Genomic DNA, 25,030 nt, shown 5'->3' with positions numbered 1-25,030 from the left:
GACTTCGGAGACAGACTGTCTGGATTTGTATCTGACTCAGCCAAATGTAACACTTGGGCAGGCGACCTAAACTCATTGTGCCTTCGTTTCCTTGGTGAGAAGCTGGAATATTAATAGTCCCTATCTTATAAGGTGGTTGTGAAGATGAATGAGTTAACATATGCAAAGCCCTTAGAACAGTACCTGGCATAAAGTATTCAATAAATATTAGCTACTGTTAGTATGCAAAGACAGCTATCTTTAACTGTTAAGAAATGTTCCAGAATAGGCATAAATGTCATGATGTTAACTGGTCACTGTTAACTGATTCTAATAAATTGGAATTATAGGGATCATCGTTTCTTAAAGTTCTGGACATTTTTTTGATTATGCTGTATTTATATAGCTCTTAACCCCCTCTATGGCCTCTTTTTATACTATATCCAGGTTTTCTTAACAAATCAATGGATTCTCTATTAGGGTCCCTACTGTCTAGAGCCACATTATGGTCTGTCCACTGCTCTTTCCCAGATTATTGTGGATGAGATCCCAGTGGCTTTCTTTCTCTGGTCTCACCCAGATGTGGCTGTAGATAGATCAGCCTTCCCTTCCTCTCCCTTCTTTGGCAAGGCTATGTCTGTGTTCTTCCATATGTACCTCCAGCCTTCCCTCAAGTCGATCCTGACACGTTGGAAACTATTCCCTTGATATATGGGGCTTTTATTATTCTTTAGAAACCAGCTTAAAACCCATCTTGAATAGGAGAAAGCCACCTTTTTGCATTCCTATTCACCCATCCAACTGTCATTTTGATTCATAGGCTCTTTGCCCTTGGGATGTTGTTGCGTGACTGATATGAGTAGGTATCCTCATTCTGATTTTATTTCCACAGTACATTCCTCCAGATCTCTGCGTCTGCAATTTTGTGCTGGAACAGTCCCTATCTGTCAGAGCCCTGCAGGAAATGCTTGCCAACACAGGTGAAAATGGCGGCGAAGGGGTGAGTACCTGAATTGTGTCCTAGGTTGGGATTGGGATGCACCGTATCCCCAAAATACATTCTACATTTCATCCAACTTTGAACTGAAAAATTTAAGACTGTTGAGATGATTCATATGGAGATAGTAAATCTTTCTCCCAGAGTTTAGTTGTTATTCAGCAACCCGATTTCTGCTTCCTTTGAGTTAATCAGCTTCCACCAGAAAATAGACCACCACTAATGCTGCCCAAGCAAGGCATAGGATGCTGAGCCTACTCCCCTCTCTTACCCCGGAATTCACCAGCGAATGTGGAGAGGTTGAGAGAGTCTTGAGATTGAGGGTGCCTGTGAGCTAGTTTCTTTGTCCTTGGAGAAATCTCGCTGGGGAGTTAGGACTGCTCCAATGGAGCACAACCAAGTTACAACAGTTCGAACATGATTTCCTGCAGAATTCTGAATCTTTGACAGGTGTCCAGAACTTGATGGTTTCGCTGATGATGAGCAAGTACAGAATTGTCTTGAGTTTCCATTGTCAGTAAAATGATCCTTGTAACTAAGAGACAAGCTCCATATTGCCCATGTCAGAAGGCTTTTGGGCAAGACTTTGGCCAGATATTTCAAAATAATTTTTGACTCTTCCTTTCCTAATGACTCACATTCGTTTTTACATATTTATCATCAAATACTCTAATTCTACTGCCTGAATATCTCAAATTCAACCATTTCTCTCCACCACCCTCACTCCCCCATACTCCATTAGATGACTATCCTCTACCTTTCAGTTACTGTAGCAGCCTATTAATTGCTTTGATTGCTTCTATATTTACCCCCTCCTCCCATTTTTCCACTCAGCAGTTCTTCCAAAGTGCAAATACAATTATTACAGTTGCCTGTTTTAAAATCCTTTGTCTTCCCATTATTTTGAGATAAATTCCAAATTCCTAAACATGGCATAGAGCCCTTTAGGAGTTGGTGAGCCCTGTTCACCTTTCCTGCCCCATCTACATCCCACCAAGTACTCAGTGTCCCAGTGACATTGAATTCCTCTGTCTGCCTCAAATATGCCGGTTCTCTTTTGCCTCTGATCCTGCATATCAGCCATTCCCTCCACGTGGAACAGCTTTCCTCCTCCTCTCTCACTTCCCTTATGTAATCCCTGTGTATCTTTCTTTTTTTTTTTTTTTTTTTTTTTTTTTTTTTTGAGACGGAGTCTCGCTCTGTCGCCCAGGCTGGAGTGCAGTGGCCAGATCTCAGCTCACTGCAAGCTCCGCCTCCCGGGTTTACGCCATTCTCCCGCCTCAGCCTCCCGAGTAGCTGGGACTACAGGCGCCCGCCACCTCGCCCGGCTGATTTTTTGTATTTTTTAGTAGAGACGAGGTTTCACCATGTTCGCCAGGATGGTCTCGATCTCCTGACCTCGTGATCCACCCGTCTCGGCCTCCCAAAGTGCTGGGATTACAGGCTTGAGCCACCGCGCCCGGCCATCCCTGTGTATCTTTCAAGGAACCAGTTTAGTTATTAGATCAGTTGAGAAGCCTCTGCAGACCCCACAAGTCTGTTGCTGGGACAACATGAGGTCCTTTTTCTATCATAGCTCTTATCACTCTGTACTATCATTGCAAGTCTTTTTTTCTTCTCTAATGGAGAGTACACTGTCTGTGGGTAGAAACTGTTCACAGTTACCTAGTAGCATAGTTTGTTCTTACTTGAAGTCATGCATAATACGGACATGTCTCATTTGTAGTAGAAGAGACAATTGACTGTAGAATCAAGAGAATCGATGTTTACGTTTCGGTCATCCTCCAGCCCTTAGTTAGATGTACCCAAGGGTACATCTAATCTCTCGGGGCCACAGTGTTCTGTGAGTTAGATCTCTAAGACCTTTAATACCAAATATTTGTGTTTTTTCACTCTTTTGATTTATAACAGTATGCTGTAGGAAGACAACTGAGAATAGTTTGCTTTGTGCCTTAGATCATTAACACAGGTGATATTTTTGTTCATTTGATGTTTGCCTCAGTCTAGGTTCCCCGTTCCTTGCACTGACCTCAGCATCTAATATCTCCCACATACCCTCAAACACTTCCAGTTTAGGGAGACTTTTTTTTAATCGATCACTCTTTTTCCAGGATGCATCATATACAGAAAGCTTTGATGAGGGAGACCTAGTTGATTTTAAATATCACCACTTTTTCAGTGTCAAAAAAGATCTGCTACACCCAGCCTACTCTATGGTCCTAGGTTAGAAATTAAGAAGACAAAGAGATACTATGTTAATTGGGGAATTATTTCTTGGCTATTCTGTTATCCTGTTTTGTTTTAAAAGTATATTTCAAAGGACTTCTTTTTCTTTATCATTTAGCTTGAGTGGTTCAGAGTCCTATAGATGAGAAAGTAAATTCAAAAGTTCTGGTTCTTCTTTGTTGCAAAGAACTTATAGTCTTAACTTGGTTTGTCTTAAGAGGAATAAGTAATCATTCATGTTCCAAATAGAATGGTAGGACTCACTTTAATAAAACTGAGCTCTTCATTTTAGAATATACGAATAAGACCTACCTTAATTACCAGGCATGTTATGGCAGAAGTTTGTTTAATATAATTGTATATTTCAGGAGCCATTTATAAGTTACAACATTTAGAAACTAATACATTCAATCTTATTTGAATAATCTACTCTTCTTTAAAAACTCACGTTCAAAATAAATGATCCATGACATTTTTATTAATATCTATAGAATCATCATCATCATCATCGTGTTGAATCAGACTCTGAAATTTTCCATATTGCCTTTTGTTCTATTTTTGCCCAAGACAAGAGAGACCTAATAGTTATTTCCCATCTCGACACATTTATCACTATTATTATAAGGAGTAGTATTCACTGGAGATCTCAGAGAAAAGGGACGTGAGGAGAGAGATGGAACACAAATGGGAAGGTACAGTTTTCAAGTCATATTATTTTACTATGCATTGATGACTCCACAGAATAGTTACCTGAACAGCAGCTTCAGGTACTAGAACCCTCTTGGAACTTTCTCACAATTCCATCTGGGCTCTCAGTCTTACATATGAAAAAGATGAGTTTTATATCATCTCTTGAGTCTGATTATTTTTGCTTTTCTGAAGTAATTACTATGTACATTTACTATTGGTACTTTATTTGATTTTAGAAGATAATATTCAGCAGGGAAGAAAAAGGAAAAATAAGGAAGTGCGTTAACATGACAGAGCAGAATGATTCTCTGGAGAGCCTGGGGATGTTTGAGTGGGATGAAGCCTTCTTTGTATGCCATTCCATTCTGTTTGGAAATAGCCATTTTCTGCTCTTAAACTGATATTGCTTTCACTAATGATTATGACTGCCACCAAATGGGAAGCTTTGAAGAGTATAATTTTTCCTTCTAGTCAAAAATTGGTCCTGGTGTACTGTGTCTGTTCACTGCTGTGTAGCAACTGGACATTGTTAAAAATGACTTCAGCTGTTTTTTCACTCACGTGTTGAGTGTACAGAAGTCTTTTTGCAAGGATTTACAATTCTGCAGCAATTTCTCTTGCTAACAAAGAAAACAAAAGTGCCCTAATTTAACAGCAAAGAGGTTTCTTTATTGTTTAAATATCCTTAGCGGCAGCCAGTAGTACATGGGAGCCAGCTTTATATTGAGAAGGAGAATCAGTGATGAGGAGGACCTGGAGCAGAGAACATTTTGTGCCTCTCAGAGTCTGCCCTGTCTCACCTCCTCCTTGGATCACTTTACCTCTGATCTAATCCTATGTAGTTTTATTCTGGGGAAAATTACCAAGGGGTAGATGCTTGACACTGTGGCCAATTTTATGGCTACAGTTGGAAGTAAAATTCTTGCAATCAAATATTATTTTCACATTTTCAATTGATTTAGACCTATAGTGTCTACCAACCTTCGGCCGGACACGGAACCAAAAGAAATGTCCCCATCTCCCTCTAAGCCCTCAATCCCCGTCATCCTATAGAAATGACTTTAAAGTGAGAGCAAACAGCATTTGTGATGAAAAAAATGCTCAGTCTTCAGTGTCAGGCAGATGTGTTTTCAGTCCAGCCTGTATTGGACCAGATGTCCTCTGGGGCAGATTATTTCTCCTTTCTGTACCTTAATTTCCACATCTTCAAGATGCAGTCTATCTCATAGAACTGAGTGAGAATTAAATGAGATCACTGCCTACAACTGCCTGTGAGTTTGAAAAGAAAAGTATTTTTTCCTGTCTTCATCCCTGGTCCACATCCTCCTGTTATACGGATCCTTCAGGAATATTCAAACTGCCTCAAAGGAAGGAGAGTCCTGTGCTACACAACTAGGTGCATGTTAAACTTAACTCCAAATGGGTTCTGACATGAACTGGCATAATGCTTCTAGAAATGAAAGGCCTTGGTTAACACAATTACCAGCTGCACTCCTTCCGATAAGGGCTCCGGTTTTCTCTAAAAGTTGACTTCATCCATGTCAGGTCTTTACAACTACAAAGAGAGATGAAATATAAATATAAAATGAATTATATAAATGATATATATAAATATCAATATTAAACTAATTGTATAGTTGCCACGTGAACGTGACACTTTATCCATGTCCAGAACACGTAAGATTATGCCTGACTTTGGATGCTAAAATATCTGGTATGCTGATACACAAGCAGCCTTTTAACCTTGATGGGGCCAGGCGCGGTGGCTCAAGCCTGTAATCCCAGCACTTTGGGAGGCCAAGGTGGGCGGATCACGAGATCAGGAGATCGAGACCATCCTGGCTAACACAGTGAAACCCCATCTCTACTAAAAATACAAAAAAATTAGCCAGGTGTGGCGGCGGGTACCTATAGTCCCAGCTACTTGGGAGGCTGAGGCAGGAGAATGGCCTAAACCTGCGAGGCAGAGCTTGCAGTGAGCTGAGATCGTGCCACCGTACTCCAGGCTGGGCAACAGAGCAAGACTCCATCTCAAAAAAAAAAAAAAAAAAAAAAAAAAAAGAAAAAAAAACCTTGATTGGGAAATGTGACCTGGAAAGATATTATTTCTGCAAGAACCTTTATAACAGATGTCCTCACTGAGAAATTCTTCATTTCCCTGTATTACTTGTGTGATTTGATAGTCCCATTACTCTGAAAGGAGATTTTGGCTACTTTGATTTATCCTTGTCTTTACAGTAGACAATACCACACACAGCATGTTTGCTAGTGAAAGGGTGTGGCACATTTGTCATATGTTACTGCTTCCTGAGGATGACATGCCTGTGACTGCTAGGGGCTGTCTCCTGGTATCATGTGACCTTGGAAATGGCCAGTGAAGCGTAAACATACGTTATGCTATATTCATGTAAAGGTCCTTACAGTGCGTGTCATGAGATATATGAGATATTTACCTTGCAACCAAGTTCAGGACATTCATTCATCTCATAAAGTCACAGAACATTTAGTGACAGGTGGCAACATCATTAAAAAAGAATCAGCTAACCATGCATCTGCCCTGACACTGCTAGGTGATAAATAAATCAAAACAAACACTGATGAAGGGAATTATTAGAAACCCCTTGTTTAAAGTCTGAATTGTTGTTGTGCCAAGATTTAGACATGTTGTGCACACTCATCTGGAATGAAGAGGGCTAATAGGATCCTTACTTCTTGCTTCCTGGGTTCCTGTGTGCCCGCCAACATGTTATGTTACGTTACGTTACGTTATGTTGTGTTGTGTTGTGTTATTTTTTTGAGACGGAGTCTCGCTCTGTCCACCAGGCTGGAGTGCGGTGGCGCTATCTTGGCTCACGGCAAGCTCCGCCTCCCGGGTTCCCGCCATTCTCCTGCCTCAGCCTCCCGAGTAGCTGGGACTATAGGCGTCCGCCACGGCGCCTGGCTAACTTTTTTTTTGTATTTTTAGTAGAGACGGGGTTTCACCATGGTCTCGATCTCCTGACCTTGTGATCCGCCCGCCTCGGCCTCCCAAAGTGCTGGGATTACAGGCGTGAGCCACCGCGCCCGGCCTCCACCAACATTTTATATCATAGAAGAAAAGGGGAGCCGCCGCCATGCAGATTCAGCATTTCACTCTGAGGTTTTTATCTTCCCTTTATAAGGGAAGATTAGGAAAAAAATTAGAAAAAAATTAGTAATATAATTTATTTTGTTTGTACGTGAGGAGGAAACATGACTGATGGAGGAACTGTGTCCACAACTCTAGACCTCATCCCCATTTACATGTTTTAATATTACAGTTTTAAAAATACATACTTTAATGAGTCAAATCTAACCAGCATTGATGACACTTCAGGAGAGTTCGTAAGATTTCCTTTAGAGAAAAAGTACTAAGTCACTCATGCTTATATTGTGATTTAAGTCCGAGGTCTTGCCCGTAGAAGTGTCAGGTCCCTACGGTCAGAATAACCACGCTCAGTGTCGAAAGCCTGAATTTCCTTTGTACTCATTGGTTAAATAAGCCTCTGCCTCAAGCTGTCCGAGAACGTCCTTGGTGCCCTCACTCAGGACCTCCCCACCCCAGTGACGATGCCTTTCAGGCTGCTAACCTTGGGGACACTCCCCCTCCCTACACCTAATTGGTGAGAGCAGGATATCATGTCATTAAATTTTTAACTTGCTTGGCTTGACTCTGCTTTTTCTTTGGAGAGGGAGAAGAATAACATTCTGTTTCAGATGCCGGTCTTTCCTTTTTTTAATCGATGGCTGTCCATCCACACCTGCTGCGAGAATAATGTGTTTATACTCGCAAAATAACAAAACGACTTGGCAGAATTGCTCTCACGTGCGAAAGCTTGTTGAAACCTACTCTTTAAAAGCTGCCCTGTGTTAGAGTTCATTTTACAGATGTACTCGTGGCAGGCAGCCTGTTTCGGTGACAAAGCTGGGAGTTTGGAGGTTTAGATTTGGTCTTAACACTGCCACCAACTGGGAATTTAACTTCAAGTAAATCTCTCACCAACTGGGCTTTAGGTTCCCCACCTCTATATGACATCGCTTAGATGCAAAGTCCTTTCTCAGGTCTGTAATCGTTGCAATGTACCAAGTTAAAATGGAAAAGTGTCATCACGTCACTTCCTCTTGTGTGTCCTATGGGCTGTAGCCCATCACTGAGGAGCTGTGGAAATGTTCACCTTTTTGTATTAACCATTACTTTTGAGACCTTGGCTCCCATTTATTTAGGTAGAATGAATAAATGTGTTTATTCTCTTTTTTCTTTGCTGTGGACAAGGAGAATTTTACAAAATCCATCCAGGACAGCAACCGTAAAGCACTAAACATTGACTACATAATTTTAATGTTTTTTTTGAGACAAGGTTGTCATGTAAATTTTCTTGTGGAATTATAGGAGACATATCGTGTATGTTTGACAGGTTTTCTTTCCTCAAAGAGCTAGGAATTATTTTGATAAATATTATTATAAATGAGCGGCCTCCAAACTAAAGTTTCAGTGTGTTTCTTTTCACAGATCAAATTGTCATTAAACATATGTACATCCTCTTCCCCCTTTCCTTTCCCCTCCTTACTGTTCTTTCTCATGGTATGCTATGATTTTAGGATTTTATGCTGATATGATGGATTTTAATGTTTCCTTGATAAGCTGATATTTATGAAGGTATGTGTAAATAACCCACATTTCATTTTTGCACTGGCCTTTTGATGACATGATTTTTAGTTAAAATATGCCATCTGGGCCGGGCGCGGTGGCTCAAGCCTGTAATCCCAGCACTTTGGGAGGCCGAGACGGGCGGATCACGAGGTCAGGAGATCGAGACCATCCTGGCTAACACGGTGAAACCCCGTCTCTACTAAAAATACAAAAAACTAGCCGGGCGAGGTGGCGGGCGCCTGTAGTCCCAGCTACTCGGGAGGCTGAGGCAGGAGAATGGCGTGAACCCGGGAGGCGGAGCTTGCAGTGAGCTGAGATCCGGCCACTGCACTCCAGCCCGGGCGACAGAGCAAGACTCCGTCTCAAAAAAAAAAAAAAAAAAAATATGCCATCTGGAAGACCTTACTTCATGGTAAGAAAGCACCTTTCTTGGTCTAAGCAAAATCTGAGTGATTGATTAGTTGATGGCAATTCTAAGAGAAATTCCAAATTGCCTGATACAGGTATTGACCATTTGTCTTGGGTGGATTTGCTTATGTAAATGTAGTTATAAAAAAGTGATACAGCTGACTTAGGTGACAGCACATTGCTTGCTTATAGTTTGTTGATGACATCGGCACTGTACTAGAAAAAACAGGAAAAACAAACTTTTACATTTAACGCTCCTGCAAACCTCTAAGATAACAAAATATTTACCAGGTAGGAAATCCACCCTCTTTATTCTATTTTGTTTTCTTTTTTAACTCTGTAGTAAGCATCAGTAGACTCCTCAAATAAGTTGAAAGCTTTCGGCAAAACCTGCGCATGCTAAAATATCCATTTACTGTTTTGTTTTTGATTTTGCTAGCTCAGTGATCTCTCGGAATGGGTATGTTATTCACTCCTTCAATATACATGTACTTTGCATGGACAACTGACTCAAGCTGTATTTGTCATGAACTGGGCCTTTCACTTGTGAGTGTTCAGGGCAGTTTCCATTCTTTGTGTCTGTGCAATTAAAAAAAAAAAGAAAGAAACCACTAGCGCACCTCACCCTTCAGTGTTGTGAAATTAGAGGTGGCTGCACACTTAGAAAGTTGTCGCCAGGCAGTTTGTTTTCCACTGCTCTCCAATTAGAATGACTTGCCTGTGGATTCATTTCTTTATTTCTTCAAAACATTCCAAGTTTTGTTTAAAGCCTCTCGTGTTTGCTCTGAATATGGTCTAGACGGCCTGTGTTCATAGGTTTCAGTCTGGTGAGATGGCACAAGTGTGCAGCTTTGCCTTCATCTCAGCTTCTCGACGCTTCAGACCTCTTCCAGTGCTATTATGCAACTCCAGCTCTGCTATTCCATAAGGCTGGAATTCATGATAAAAATGGAAAAAGCTAGTTTGATATTTTCTTTCTCCTGCCGTATCTCCAAAGTGAACCAGCAGAAGAATTAAATGTGAACTTCAACAATTAAGAATAACCGTTCAGGTTAACTAGCTTTTTACATTTCTTCATATGCTGAGTAGGAGCCTTTTCAAGTGAAAGAACCCACAGAATGAATTTTTAAAGCTCCAGACTCTCTCAAATCCCCCCATTTACTGAAGATAGTGCTTCAGCTTTACTGTGACTGTCTTTGGTGAAATTGGGCATATTGTGAAGTCGGCACCTCGTGTTTAAGATCAATATGCCTGTCTGATCCTGGCAGTGTTTTTGCAAATGTGTTAACATTTAGCTTTGCTAATGTTACACAAACTGGAATTCTGTTCATCCTTGCTGTGGACATTGAAATGCTCTGTTGAAATAACCTTGTCATAACGGTATCTGTCATCTAGAAAGCCTGAGCTGCTTCTCCGTGGCTGGACTAAAGATATTTGTTGTTGGTGGTGGTGGTTTTTATATTTTAATTGCAAAAAAATTTAAATATCTTCATTAAAGTTTCTTAGAGGCATGAGGATGGATTGGGGGTGTCTCAGCTTTCTCCAGGACACAATCTGTAGGTAAATAGTTTATTATTCAGGGAGATGTTTTCATAAGAGATTTTGCTGAGAGTTTTTAGAAAAATAACTGTTTCATGGTGGGGCAGGAGTAGAGATGGGTTGTAAAAATGAATTTCAGCTGCATTTCTGGGAACGTGTTTTAATCCTTAATTGTACAATCTTTGAATTTTTGGGAAATCTTTTAAGAAACCTGCTTACCTTTTGAAAATAAAGCACATTTGCAATTTTTTAAATCCTAGGAGAATAGAAACTCTTCAGTTTACTTATTAGACTTTTCCTTTGATCATGTACTTCACTTTTTAATAGATACCTGAGTTTAAATTATGTATTTGTAGGGAGAATTGAATGAACTAGAACAAACTCCAATTTATTTCCATTTCATAAAAGTTTAATAAGAGCACCAATCTGGATATTCTGTTAAAGAAAAGTTAACTTGGTGCTAGAGAAACCCTGATCTCAGCTGGCATTTTCATCCTTACTTGAGTAAAAACACTCCAGTCCTATGATTGCCACTATCTGGTTTTAGAATGGAAGGAACTAAAATGATGATGTGGAATCGGTGGAAAGAAAGTGGGAATAAGATCAAATATATTTAGGCGAACCATGGTGTAAAAATCGCTTCTGCTCTGCGGAGGGCTGAAATGGTTACCCACAAAGTAAGAGGAAAGCTGAAGGCAGAATGCTTCTGCTTCCACCTAGAGTTTCCCCCTGTGGGTACTGCACGTACTTGGGCTTGTAGTGAGGGTGGGAGATGGGGAAAGTGCTGAGCCATGTTTCTGAGTTCCATGATGTTGCTCTGGTGTGAGGGAGGAAAGTGCTGGATTAGGCAGGTGGGGTGGACATTCTGGCCTTGGTATTCCCACTGTCTGGTCCTTGCTGTGTCACCCGCAAAACATGGACTCTGAACTAAATGAGTGGCTCCTAAACATCTATCCCAGGATCAACGTCTACCCATGATGAAGGATTCCTCAGTCATCAGGAAAACGGGGAAACCTGTTTTCTAGTGCCCTTCCTGTATTGATGATCAGTTTCATTGCTGTGGTTGAAATCGTACTGGTTCTTGAACTTGTTCACTTGTAAGGCCTATTCTTGCCTACAGCTCATGCGTTCCATGTACTAAGTAGTTTTGCCCAAATACCAGATAAGTGTTTTGGTTAAAAAAAAAAAAAAAAGCCTTAAAAAAAAGTTCTTAGTGACATCTGGATAGTCTGTTCCCTTGTTGGTTGTGGTTACTCACCTCTTTCTTTGTAGATAACTGCCTCTGTGATGAAGAAAGAAAGGCACTTGATTTTAGAGTTTTTAGGCACCGGTTACCCCTCCTTTTGCTTTTGTTCTCGAGAGAGAAACATGCATTGGCACCAGCACTGGTAAGAATCACCTGGTGCCATCCTATTAAGGATGTGCAGCTGGAGGCTTGGTGCGCCACACCCCATTTCTCTGCTGCTCATCTGCCTTGAAAGGTGGAGGATAGTAGGCAGGAGAAGTGGGATGTTCCAAAAGAATGAACTGAGAGCTGACCCAGTGTAAATGAGGCCCGCACCACAGAGGTTTCTTCTAAGGAATAGCCTTTGCGCGCTTGCTTTTAAAGGCCCTTCTCTCTGCTGACTCCCCTGAGTCCTGCTCTCTGCGTGGGGCCAGAGATGGAAGTTATTCATGGTGGAACCATTCCTTAAAATATTCATTTTCATGTCTTTGATGAGCTATTTGAAAGGTAAGTTGAATGCATTACTTTTTTTTTTTTCTTTCTATCTTCATAGTTTAGTTTCTAAAGTTATGACTTGGTTTTAGGAATTTTCAGAATTACTGCTAGGGTATACAAATCTCCAGTTATTTTAAACAATTTTTTAATTGATACATAATGTACCTAGTTTCAGAATACATGTGATAATTTAATACATTCATGTAATTTGTAAAGACCAAATCAGTGAAAATCTCCAGAATTTATGTTTTTGGTGGGTACAAATAACTGAGTTGTAATTACTGAGGCATCGTTAGTTGATGAAATAGAGCTATGGAGCTGATTCTGTACAACCTTACCTCCACAAGGATACTGTCTAAACCATAGAAGCCACAGTTAATTATCTGACCTCAGACAGCTGACCCAGGTCACCAGGAGAATGAGCAACTGCTGTTCCCAGGCAACCACTTGGACGGTGCAGGGCAGGTGAAGCAATCGGGATACGCAAATCCATGCTTTATTAGCTACACAGATTTCACTGAAAGTCAGTGGGAGAAACCATAGGTCTGTCTGCAGCTTTCCCAAACTCTCAATAATATAGTCTCAACCTGTTGTATACGGAACTCCACTTCCCCTTCTCATAACTTCAGTCTTTCCTATGGCACAAATCCCTTCTGAACTTCCTACTATGTCGTTCCCCCAGTGGGGCTACCTAGGCCTCTGCTAACACTATTTATTGCATTTGCAGTTTCTTGTGAGATTTTATTAAAATGAGCTGTTCCCAGGGTAACCAGGAACGGTACGTTCACTGGACTGAACCCCTGGTCCAAACAGATCCAATTCACACTGGTTTAGTGTTTCACCTTAGGTGTTTTGCTTGCAGGAATGTAAAACATTCTTCAGTTCTGCCAGTCTCTTTCCCCATTTCTCTGTCTATACAAATTCATCAATGTGCACTTTTTACTAATATATTAAATTCATTTTAATGCTATTAACAAAACTTAGTATTTTTTGTGACACACATAATAGGTATCACTTCGCACTTCCTCACATTTACACTTGTCTTTCCAAACATAGATCCCTGTATAAAAGGAATTTCTAGGGTGTCTGTTTTGGACTTCACTTCTTTTTCCCACATGGTACACCTTGTTACTAAGATAAAATTCTAACAGGAAAAAAAAGCCTTTATTATTATGATTTTTTGTATTAAACTGTATTTAAAAATTGGTCGTTTTGATCCCTTTTTCTGAAGAGTAATGTCCTAGTTGCTGCTGTATCTTACAAAACATGCCAAAATAAGACCTGCTTTTTTTTTTTTTTTTTTTTTTCCTCCTTGTGAGATGGAATCTTACTCTGTCACCCAGGCTGGTGTGCAGTGGTACAATCTCTGCTCACTGCAACCTCTGCCTCCTGTATTCAGGTGATTTTCCTGCCTCAGCCTCCTGAGTAGCTGGGATTACAGGTGTCCACCACCACGCCCAGCTAATTTTTGTATTTTTAGTAGAGACAGGGTTTCACCATGTTGGCCAAGCTGGTCTTGAACTCCTGACCTCAACTGATCCACCTACCCCGGCCTCCCAAAGTTCTGGGATCACAGGCGTGTACCACCGCGCCCAGCCTATAAGATCTATTTTAAATGCACTCACTTGATCTAGGAAAAGAGTCTCAGGCCAAATCCAGTTTCTTCTTACAAATCTCAGTGGGCTTCAGAGAAAGGGGGATGCTGAGTCAGACAATATGCTATCCCTAATGTTCCCAAACCTCCCTGTAGCTAGGTCGTGCTGGCTCAGACCATCCAGTTTGTAACCCATGAGACCTTGCACAGCATTCTCTCCCAGATGGAGCTTCTGCGGTTTTTCAGATTGGCTTAAAAAAAACAATAAGGAACAATAAAGAACAACCTGGGTTACCATGTTAACAGAATTGATGGCAAGAGCCAAACACATTACCCAGTGTTCTTCTACCTTTTATTATTTTATTATTATTATTTTTGAAATGGAGTCTCACTCTATTGCCCAGGCTGCTGGTATGCAATGGCACAGTCTTAGCTCACTACAACCTCGTACTCTTGGGTTCAGGTGATTCTCCTGCCTCAGCCTTCCAACTAGCTGGGATTACAGGCATGCGCCACCACATCTGGCTAATTTTTGTATTTTTAGTAGAGACGGGGTTTCACCGTGTTGGCCAGGCTGGTCATGAACTCCTGACCTCGTGATCCACCCATCTCGGCCTCCCAGAGTGCTGGGATTACAGGCATGAGCCACCGTGCCCATCCTCTTCTACCTTTTAAATAACCTTTCTAATTATGTCTTTATAATCCAGTGATTGAAAAATAAACTTCAGTATGGGACTATTATAATTTGAACTAAGAATTCACTGCTGTAATGCTACATTGGAAACTTACTGTAATGTAATGTAAATGTACATTACAATGACCATTTCACACAATGTGTCACCAATTCCTGTTTTAGTATCATCTTAAATTCACATCTCTTTTAAAAATATACCCAACGTGTTCCAAAATACAGTTGTCATTTTCTCTTGGATACTGAGGTCCTCCTTGCTTGGTCCAAGGGAATACATGTTAACCTTTGCAGCATCGTGGCTGATATCTTTGAGCAAACCCCTGCTTTCTTGCAGCAACAAGGTGGCCCAGTCTCATCTTAATTTTTCTACCCCAGGACATGACATTGTACAACTCTTTAATATCCCTGGTTCTGTTTCATAGAGAATATTAAAGATCAAACTCTGGCTCTAGGGATATATATTTATTACCCCCACTGTGACCCATCACAGGCCAAGCCCAATTGGCCTGAGATTGGAGGAAGTATTAGTATGATACCAGCAGAGAGGTTAAATCACATTCATGACAGCATGATTTAATAATAGAGTAAGACTTTATTATTTTTATGAGGAACATGAATTTAAAGTTCACCATGGTTACTCCAATATACTTCTAGCCTCCCTTTTATTTCCTGCCTTACTTAAATATAAACACTTTTTGAGATAACTTTTAGGTTCAGGGGTGCATGTGTAGGTTTGTTATGTAGGTAAACTTGTATCATAGGGACTTGTTGCACAGATTTCATCACCTAGGTACTAAGCCTAGTGCCCAATAGTTATTTTTTCTAATCCTCTTCTTCCTCCTACCCTCAATCCTCAAGTAGGCCCCAGTATCTGTTGTTTCACCTCTTTGTGTCCATGTGTTCTCATCATTTAGCTCCTGCTTATAAGTGATAACGTGGTATTTGGTTTTCTGTTCCTACATTAGTTTGCTGAGGATGATGGCTTCCAGCTCCATCTATGTTCCTGCAAAGGACACCTTCTCATTCTTTTTTATGGCTGTGTCATATTCTGTGGTGTATATGTACCACATTTTCTTTATCCAGTCTACCATGGATGGGCATTTAGGTTGATTCCATGTCTTTGCTATTGTAAGTAGTACTGCAATAAGCATATGCATGCATGTGTCTTTACAGGAGAACAATTTATATTCCTTTGAGTATATACCCAGTAATGGGATTGCTGGGTCCAATGGTAGTTCTCTTTTTAGCTCTTTGAGGAATCACCACACTGCTTTCCACAATGGTTGAACTAATTTACACTCCCACCTACAGTGTATAAGTGTTCCCTTTTCTCCACAACCTCACCAGCACCTATTTTTTTGACTTTTAATAATAATAGTAGCCATTCTGACTGGTGTGAGATGGTGTCTCATAGTGGTTTTTAGTTGTATTTCTCTAGTGGTCAGTGATGTTGAGACTTTTTTCACATGCTTGTTGGTCACATGTATGTCTTCTTTTGAAAAGTGTTCCTGTCCTTTGCCCACTTTTTGATGGAGTTTTTTTTTTTTTTTTCTTGTAAATATGCTTAAGTTCCTTATAGATGCTGGATATTAGACCTTTGTTAGAAGCGTGGTTTGCAAAACTTTTCTCCCATTCTGTAGGTTGTCTGTTTACTCCATTGATAGTTTATTTTGCTGTGCAGAAGGTCTTAAGTTTTATTACATTCCATTTATCAATTTTTACTTTTGTTCCCATTGCTTTTAGCATATTTTTTCGTGAAATCTTTGCTCATTCCTGTGTCCAGAATGGTATTGCCCAGGTTGTCTTCCAGAGTTTTCATAGTTTTGGGTTTTACGTTTGAGTCTTTAATGCATCTTGAGTTGATTTTCATATATGGGGTAAGGAAGGGATCCAGTTCCAGTTTTCTGCTATGACTAGCAAGTTATCCCAGCACCAGTGTATTGACTAGGGAGTCCTTTCCCCATGGCTTGTTTTTGTCGGCTTTGTCAAATATCAGATGGTTGTTAGTATGTGGCCTTATTTCTGAGCTCCATAAGAGCTTTTTTTCCCCCCACTTTGAGGTAACAGAGTTCCCGTGGCCCATAGCTATATTGTACTATGCTGTCCTTTCTCTATTATTAACATGGCACTTATGGAACACCTACTGTATGTCCTTTCCATCCTCTGGATTCATGGCACAATTTTCTAGGGTTTCTAAATCTTCTTCGGGTTCTTCAAGCTGTGTAAACAGCTGAGGATGCATATTGATGACTGGACAATGATATGGTTTCCAGTGATTTATATAGCCTGCCTTGGCTCAAGTCAGTCAGTTAATCTGTCTGTTTCTCTGGCACTTCCTCTCACTGTTGGCCATCACAAACTTCTTATCTTAGATAACATGTTTCCTTCTTCAGGCTTCTGAAGATCATTCCCAGTCAGCAGTGGTCTCTCTCAGTGGAAAGCAGAAATCAACAGCAGTGTTCATTTCAGTACCTAGCTGTCACATTTCCCAGTCAGCAGTGGTCTCTCTCAGTGGAAAGCAGAAATCAGCAGCAGTGTTCATTTCAGTACCTAGCTGTCACATTACATTAATGGTAACCACCAAACTTGCTGCCAGTAGATTGAATTATTATTATTTTTTCTTCACTGGAAGAGGCAAACAACACAACTGATATTAATTTTATTAATTTTGTGGAGTTGGTTTTTTTTTTTTTTTCAATTTGTGAACCATACTTGGTGTTTTTGAGCTGGCCGCTCCTCTTCCTCTCACAGGAGCTCTGCAGGTGCTACTTTTAATATGCCTTCTTTCTTTGCTGCAAAGCCTGCCACGGTGTCTTGCAGCTCACGGGAAGTCAGGTTTTACTGCCAGCCCCGGTAGGTTATCCTCCCATTGTCAGTGTGATAAATTTGCTCCCCGCACAATGGGAGAAAATAGATCAGATGGTGCTCGCTCTGTCCGGGTCCCAGCTTCCATGCATAGATCAGCAAAGGAGCTTTTTTATTTAACTATTATTTTTCCAGTTGACAGAAGAGCTCGTGGATGAGAAGAATGCTTGGACCTAAGCCAGCCTCTGAAAGGTGGGCTTTGGAAAGCAGCCATGCGAAAAGCACTGTCCAAGCGTTAGACAACTCAAAACAACTCTGAGACACACTAGTCCTGCAGATACAGAGAGAAATGTAGAATGCTGTACTAAGAATGCACAATGAATGCTGAGGCATACCCTTAAGGGCTGGGGGTCTGCAAAGCACAGAAACCAGAGTGAGAACATAAGATCAGAGGTGACTAATTCCAGAGGAAGGTGACCAAGTAATAAGGGAAGCAGTACTGCGAGTCCCTTTCCCCAGCCTGCTTTGTGCTTTGCCATTAACTGCATCTCTTCCCAGGCCCTGCAGCATCCACACTGGTGGGGAGGGAGGTCTAGAAGGCATGGGAGGCAGTTAAGGAAGTGTCCAGCTGACCTTTGATGTGGTGAAGACAGGTGGATCTGGGGTTGACCATGGTGGGCCTGAAACCCTTTTTCTGAGAAGCTTATCTAGAGTCTTCACCACATGTAGATTTTGTAGTAGGGATTTGTGTCTTTCTATCTATCATATATATAGAAGCAGAGTGGAGAGAGAAGCAGAGAGAGTCAAACATTAGTCTTAAAGTTAGCAAAGGCAATCAATCATGTTTGTTCTTTGCTTCTTTGGGGTTCTGGAGAAATATTAAAAGGAAAGTCAATCACTGGTCCAAAAGGATGATTCTGAGAACAGAGAAGTGCTTGCTGACTGCATGCATCATACATGAAGGGTCCTGTGTGGCTAAGTCCCAGAGGGGTGACTGTCAAGCCTGACTGTGCATTTGAATTACCTGGGAGCTCAGACTTCACCGTGGGCCCACCAAATTGGAATCTTATGAAAATGACCCAGCTTTTATGTTGTTTTTTTTCTTCTTTGGTATTTATTTTTAAATCTCCACTAGTTATTCCAGTCTATAGCTGGGATTGAGGGCCACTTTTCTAGAATGAAATCATGAGAGGTTCAGAAGAATGATGTCACTGCCTTCAGAACAGCAACTGGTCCGTGGACAGGTACTAAGTATTAGGAGCATCTGTTCTGTCTGCCCCCAGGCCCACGTACACGGGACCCCGGAGAATCAGCCTCTTCACCCAAGGCCGCTTCGTATACTTTGAGAAAAAAGCAAGTTCGCTGTTGGTTTTGCTTGGGAATATAAACTTGCCCCCATGCTCATTATGTGGATATAGAGAAAACAGGATGAATCAGTCTCCATCTAGCAAAATCATAGTTGAGACCAGTACAACAAAGATAGAGAGATTTAAAAAAATAAAGATTGGTTGTTACAGGACATCCAAGGGGAAAAAAAACCCCATGTAAGTTGAAGGAGTGCAGGAAAGGGAGAGGAGGATCAGATAACAAAATAGAATCCAGTTGACTTTCTGCTTTATAGCTTGTGTAGGTAAAGGTGTTACACACAGTAGTAGTCAGCAGGGTTTTATGATTAAAAAAAAACAAAAAAAAAAAAACCAAAAAAAAAACTTACTCCTATTTTGTTATCTATAAATCCTCAGGATGAACAGTGAGTTTTTTATAGAGAAACAGTAGGTTAGAAATAGTGTTCAAATTTTCATGTCAAGATAATCAGACCTTTTGAATGTTAGACTCTTTGTTGGAAATATTCATTATACTACATTTGGTGAATGGAAATAATTGGGCAGAGCTCTTAGTATTGACCCTTTGTGGTCACTGGTCCACCGTTTCATCTGAAGCCTGATGAGGAGGAGGAGTATGGGTGGTTCAAATAGAAACCAGAGCAGTGACTGGAAAACAAATTTGGCTGACAGATTCCTTTTATGCAAAGAATGAACTTGGCAACATCAGATTCTTAATCTGTTAGCTACAGGAGAAGGTGGGGGGAATAATTTGGAGAAAAAAAATAATAGCCTCACCTCTTTCCAAAGCATACTTGTCATCAATCTAAATGTCATTAATACCCTGACAAATATCTGGCGATTTGTTCTTTTAAAAGACACCATAATAAGAAACATGTGTTAGGGCTGCCATTTTGGCTCTGTGTTCGCTCCATGGCATCTGTGTTCAAAGAAAAGCACAGATGTATCTGGGATGACCTTGCCCAATTTGGAGGCATCCCAGTGACCACCTTTTCCCCCTCAATGGAAAATGCTCATCCGTCTGTTTGAGAAGCAGTGTTTGAAAAGTATCTGGACTAGTGGGAAAGTCATTTAATTTGTTCCTCAACCATTGTGGATTGGGACAAAAGGGCAGGAAAAGGGTAGCAGAAATCTACATCAATTCTCATAGGGCAAAGGCTCTTAGTTTTAAAGTCTTGGAAGGCAGGGGGTTCCCCAGTTGTCTTCAGTTGCACATTTGGAGTTCAAGTCTGCACCACCCAGGGGACCTTCCTACAGCTTTAGGTGCCCACAGGAAAGAATCAGCTCCAGGTCACCATAGCACCTCCTTTGCAGACTCCAACCCATCTGAGCCATCTCGCAGATTATACCTATTCCAAACTTGTGCGAAGCAGAATCTAAGTAGGTGTTTTCCCGGAAGAGACTACTGGGGTACAGGTTCTTGCTGCAAATGATGCCTGTGACTGAGCATTTACAGCTTCTCAAATTAGGCTCTGGCCTTTCATCCTTTTGTTCTGAAATCCTTCCATGTGGCTGTGAAACTAATGACATGAGCAAAAAGGAGATTGCACAACCTTCTCATCCAGGAAAAATAATTCCAGCACTTCCAAGAGAGAGGGTTAGCCGGATTCGGTAAATTATAAACCATGGGAATGGTAAATTTGACATTCAGTGGTGGGCAGAGGGGGATGGATTGTTTGATATTGCCTCTGTTTTCCTTGCTTAGTGACAAAGTTTATGTGTTTAATAAATCAAAGGAGTGCCTGTCTGTGCACTGCTTTTCAAGTATTCTTCTCTTTCGTCCTGTGATATGAGGGGACAGGAAGAAGGGGCAGTACGGTGGGTGTCGAAGGTGAGGCTCGCTGGAGTCAAGGTCACTCTACAAGAGCACAGCAGCAGACAGAGTGACTGCCATAGGTCCTTCTGCCACTAGATGCAGCCGACTTTCTTTTCTGGGGTAAGGGCTGTCCTGTTGTGCATTGCAGCCTTTGACATTTGGTCCTGTCTTTTTAGTAAGGCAACTGTTAGCTGACCAAGTAAGACTGCCATGATCACTGAATTTGGGGGCAGTAGTGCCATCAGATTCTGTGCCTTCCACCTGTTTTCTGAACTTCATTAAGATTCTATTTCACGGCCAGGTGCAGTAGCTCATGCCTGTAATCCCAGCACTTTGGGAGGCTGAGGTGGGCAGGTCACGTGAGGTCATGAGTTCGAGACCAGCCTGGCCAATATGGCAAAACCCCATCTCTACTAAAAAAAAAAAAAAAATTAACCAAGTGTGGTGGCATGAGCCTGTATTCCTAGCTACCCAGGAGGCTGAAGCAGGAGACTCGCTGGAACCTAGGGGACAGAGGCTGCAGTGAGCCAGGATCGTGCCACTGCACTCCAGCCTGGGCAACAGAGCAGGACTCCATCTCAAAAAGAAAAAAAAAAATTCAGTTTTCACTGATCTCTCAAGATGCCCATGGAAGATGCCAGGGATGTTGCCGCCTTTCAAGCGTGTTTATGTGAAGGACCTGTTCTGCTCTGGCTGAGTTGGTCCAGGCCCACCTGGAAGATTTCTTAGTAGGGGAAAAACCTCTTCCCAGAGTGTCCTGAAGTCAGTGGCTCAGGCACCTCTGACTGTCGGCTTTAGATTCATATGAATCACGCCATTATGAGTTGAAAAGGTGTCAAAAGCATGACACCTTACACTGTATAGTGTTTTATACTCCAAGGTTGAGAGCCACAGGAGGTAGGTAGAATCTTTGTTTAGGTCAGGAGAAGGAGGGCTTGGCAATTAGCCAGTTGAGGATTGAAGTATCTCATCCAAAAAAGGTGGTGAAGAAACAAGTGTCCCACACTGGGCTCTTTGGGGTTTCACACCAGTTCCAGGGAGTTAGGATGCCTACGCGTACTTAGCGAGCTCCTGTTGTCTCATTCTCTGGCTATGACTCCTCATCACAAGCCATACTCATCTGTGCACGTGCCCCTCCCACCCCTGGGCTATGCCATCTAATTCCTAGTCGACTACCACAAAATCTTTCATTAACTATTAATATCATTAAAGAAGAAAAAAAGGTCCCTGTTACCAGACGTTTACAGTTCAAGGCCTGTTTGGAAAATGCCCCATCAGTTCCTTTGGTGTCATTTGAGCTGCAGAGGTGTTGTCTAGCCCTATTGAGAGGTAGAAACCAGGTGGGCTTCTGGGTCCAGTGGGGACTTGGAGAACTTTTGTGTCTAGCTAAAGGATTGTAAACGCACCAATCAGCACTCTGTAAATAGACCAATCAGCACTCTGTAAAATGGACCAATCAGCAGGATGTGGGCAGGGACCAATAAGGGAATAAAAGCTGACCACCCGAGCCAGCAGCGGGAGCCAGCAGCAGCCAACCCGTGGGGTGGCGTTCCATGCAGTGGAAGCTTTGTTCTTTTGCTTTTCACCATACCTCTTGCTGCTGCTGACTTGGAATCTGCACTACCTTTATGAGCTGTAATGCTCACCGGGAGGGTCTGAGGCTTCATTCCTGTAGTGAGCAAGACCACGAACCCACCGGAAGGAGTCAACTCCGGACACCCCACTCTTAAGAGCTTTAATACTGACCGCGAGTCCGCAGCTTCATTCTTGCAGTCAGCAAGACCAAGAACCCACCAGAAGGAACCAGTTCCGGACACACTATCTGTCCACTCCTCCTGGAAGAGCAGTTTGCTTGAGTAGGATCTTTTGTGTTTGACGAGAAGGGAGTGATCCACTAGCCTGTAGTGGTAGGACAGGGTAGACCTAGAATCTCACAGCTGAGTGAGGCAGCCTTGAGAAACAGGGAATACACCAAGTCCCCAGAAATAAGAATGGGGTCTAAAGTGAAGAGTCCACAAGGGGCAGTTGGAGGAGCCAATGGCTTTGGGACCCAAACTGCAATGCATCCGTGCAGCAGGAGGTATTTACCATGGAGTCTGGAGCTGAGCCTGAGGGAGCTGTGGGGAGAGGCTCAGGTATCTTCAATAAAGACCGTCTCTCTAGCATTTCCATGTAACACCAAGGGTAAAGAAAGACTGTGAAGTTAATGTCTTAAAAGCACTGATGCTAGATATGTGTCCCCATCTGCCTTTCAGGTAGGTAAAGTCGTTTCCTGAGGATCCTAGCAAAGCAGTCGCACCCACAAGCAACTGAAGGTATAGGGAGTAGACAAAATACATTTAAAATGCCGTGTTTCATTAAGCGCATGTACCATGTTGCACTGCCACACACACTGTCTCTACTTTTGCCCAAAATGATGATATAGTAATAGTGGTAAAGGAAATTTAGAAAAGGAAGAATTCGGTGGTTCTGCAACCAGCCAAATGGCTATTTCATTTTCATAGGTTTCCTTATTCTTGCCTATGTGTAATACTTGAAGGCATTTTGTTTTCTGCTTTTTTCGTGGTGGCATATCATAAACGTTCTTCTGTGTTTCTACATTACCTCTATAATTGCCTTTAATAAAGCATAGAACATCCTGAAGAAGCCTCCTAATTTACTAGATAATACTTTTCTTTGGTATATTTAGGTTCTTTCCAGGTTTTTTGTTTTGTTGCACCTATTATAATGCTCTTATCACAGCTGGGTGCACACTTTTCTTTGCTTGTCTTGAATTGCTCCCAGAAGTAGAACTACTAGAGAAAAGGTTATGGACTTCTTTATGGCCCTTTTCATGTATTTCCACATTGCTTTGCAAAATGGTTGTACTCCGTACCACCTTTCCTGGAATCGCATCGACTGAATTGCAACTCTGACAGCATTAAGTTTTTTTCCCACTTACGCACATTTTGCAGATGTAAAATGATATATCAAAATTGCTTTAAGTATCATTCCTTTCATTGCTAGAAAAGACAGAATCTCTTCCATATGTTTGAATTTTCTTCTAATATGTGTCATTTATTCATATTCCTTGCCGACTTCTATGAGGCTTACTTTTTTTCCCTACATTTCACTGAGATAGTAGCCCTTTTGTTACAAAGTCTTTCTGTAGTCTATTAAATGTTGGTGTTTCCATTGTTCTGAATTTCAGTAATTTCAGTAATTTTGGTACAATCATATCTGTCTTTTACTTCCTTTGTGAGTATATCTGATGCATCAAAGCATGGATAAGTATTAGGTCTGTAAAGAATGTAGACTCTTCTGTTGCATGCTAGTTTTAGAATTTAATTTTAAAATGAAATATTTAATTATGTTATCCATCCATAACTTATCTTTCTGTTTCCTGTGGATCTTACTGAAAGCTTTTCTGATTTGCCATCCACATCTCACAGAGGCTTGTGCTTGATAACCCTGCCTTTCTCCTGTTGTACTGAAATCTACCTTGTCATATGCTTCACTTTCATATAGTCAGACCTGTTTACAGGCTGTCTGTATTGTGCCACGTTTCTCTCTTTGAATCAGAGTATCAGAGTGAATTAATGAACTTGGCTTCATAACATTTACTAAACCTTGGTTCTTTTCAGAATAAAAAATCCTTACTGTTTATATTACCAGATTAGTTTTGTAGCAGTTTGTGAAATTGCAAGATATCCTATTGGAATTGTAATTAAAACCATATTAAATCTGTAAGTTAAATTTAGGGGAATAAGCAGTTACAAATATTAATGTTCTCATCCTGTAGCAAAGTACACTTCTCCAGTTCATCAAATCAAATCTTATTTTATACAATAAGGTTTTGTAGTTTGATTTTAAAGGTTGCATTCACCTTAGCAGATTTCTAAAAATTTAATATTTTGTGGAAACCATGAGTAGAATCTTTCGTTATGCTTTCTAACCGAATATACTAGGTGACTTGCTTTTGTTTATTTCTACTGTTAAGTATTATTGTTTTCTACTTTATAGGGCATCATTACTGTTTAGTTGTCACTTGTATCAAAGGAAATGCAAACCTCCCAGGCAATGTAAAAGGGCTTCATCCTGTTCAGGAAATATTCTTCTGTGACCTTCCAGAAAGACTTATTTCTTCTATAGCCTAAAAGAGGGGAACTGAAGTGAGGTGTGAAAGGAAGAGAAAATTAAAGTGCACACATCCATGTTTGGAAAATGACTTCATCCCGTATAAGACCTCCTAGGAATATGACCTTCCAAACAAGCTCAGCGAGGAGCCTTCCTGGGGCCTTGGGATATTTCTTATTGCCTAGGACTCCCAAAGTGGAATTTAGGGTTCATGATGTTAAAGGAAGTTGGTTTGGATCTCTAACAATATTGAAACATTTGTGTGTGGCTGGATAGAAGCATAGTCCTCTCCCCTCCCCTCTTTAGTTGCCATATCTGGTTTATCTGACTGGGAAACAGTATCCTCTGGGAACTACTAGAAGAAATGTCAGTAACGGAAATTAATTCTGCAGTTATGGGCAAAAGGATTGAGTTAATGAGCTAGTGGAACATTTTTC

The 25,030-nt window shown here is 41.2% G+C and overlaps 1 protein-coding gene across 1 annotated transcript in view; it reads left to right on the top strand.

Moving 5' to 3' along the window:
* RYR3 (ryanodine receptor 3) overlaps positions 1-25,030 on the top strand; it is a 396,626-nt gene that overhangs the window by 30,381 nt on the left and 341,215 nt on the right. The window contains 1 exon segment of the mRNA XM_033190880.1: positions 872-979. Coding sequence (XP_033046771.1) covers positions 872-979 — 108 coding nt within the window.

The sequence above is a fragment of the Trachypithecus francoisi genome, unplaced genomic scaffold, assembly GCF_009764315.1.
Source record: "Trachypithecus francoisi isolate TF-2019V2 unplaced genomic scaffold, Tfra_2.0 Lachesis_group3, whole genome shotgun sequence".
Classification (NCBI taxonomy): domain Eukaryota; kingdom Metazoa; phylum Chordata; class Mammalia; order Primates; family Cercopithecidae; genus Trachypithecus; species Trachypithecus francoisi.
This window is presented reverse-complemented; position numbering and strand designations above follow the sequence as displayed.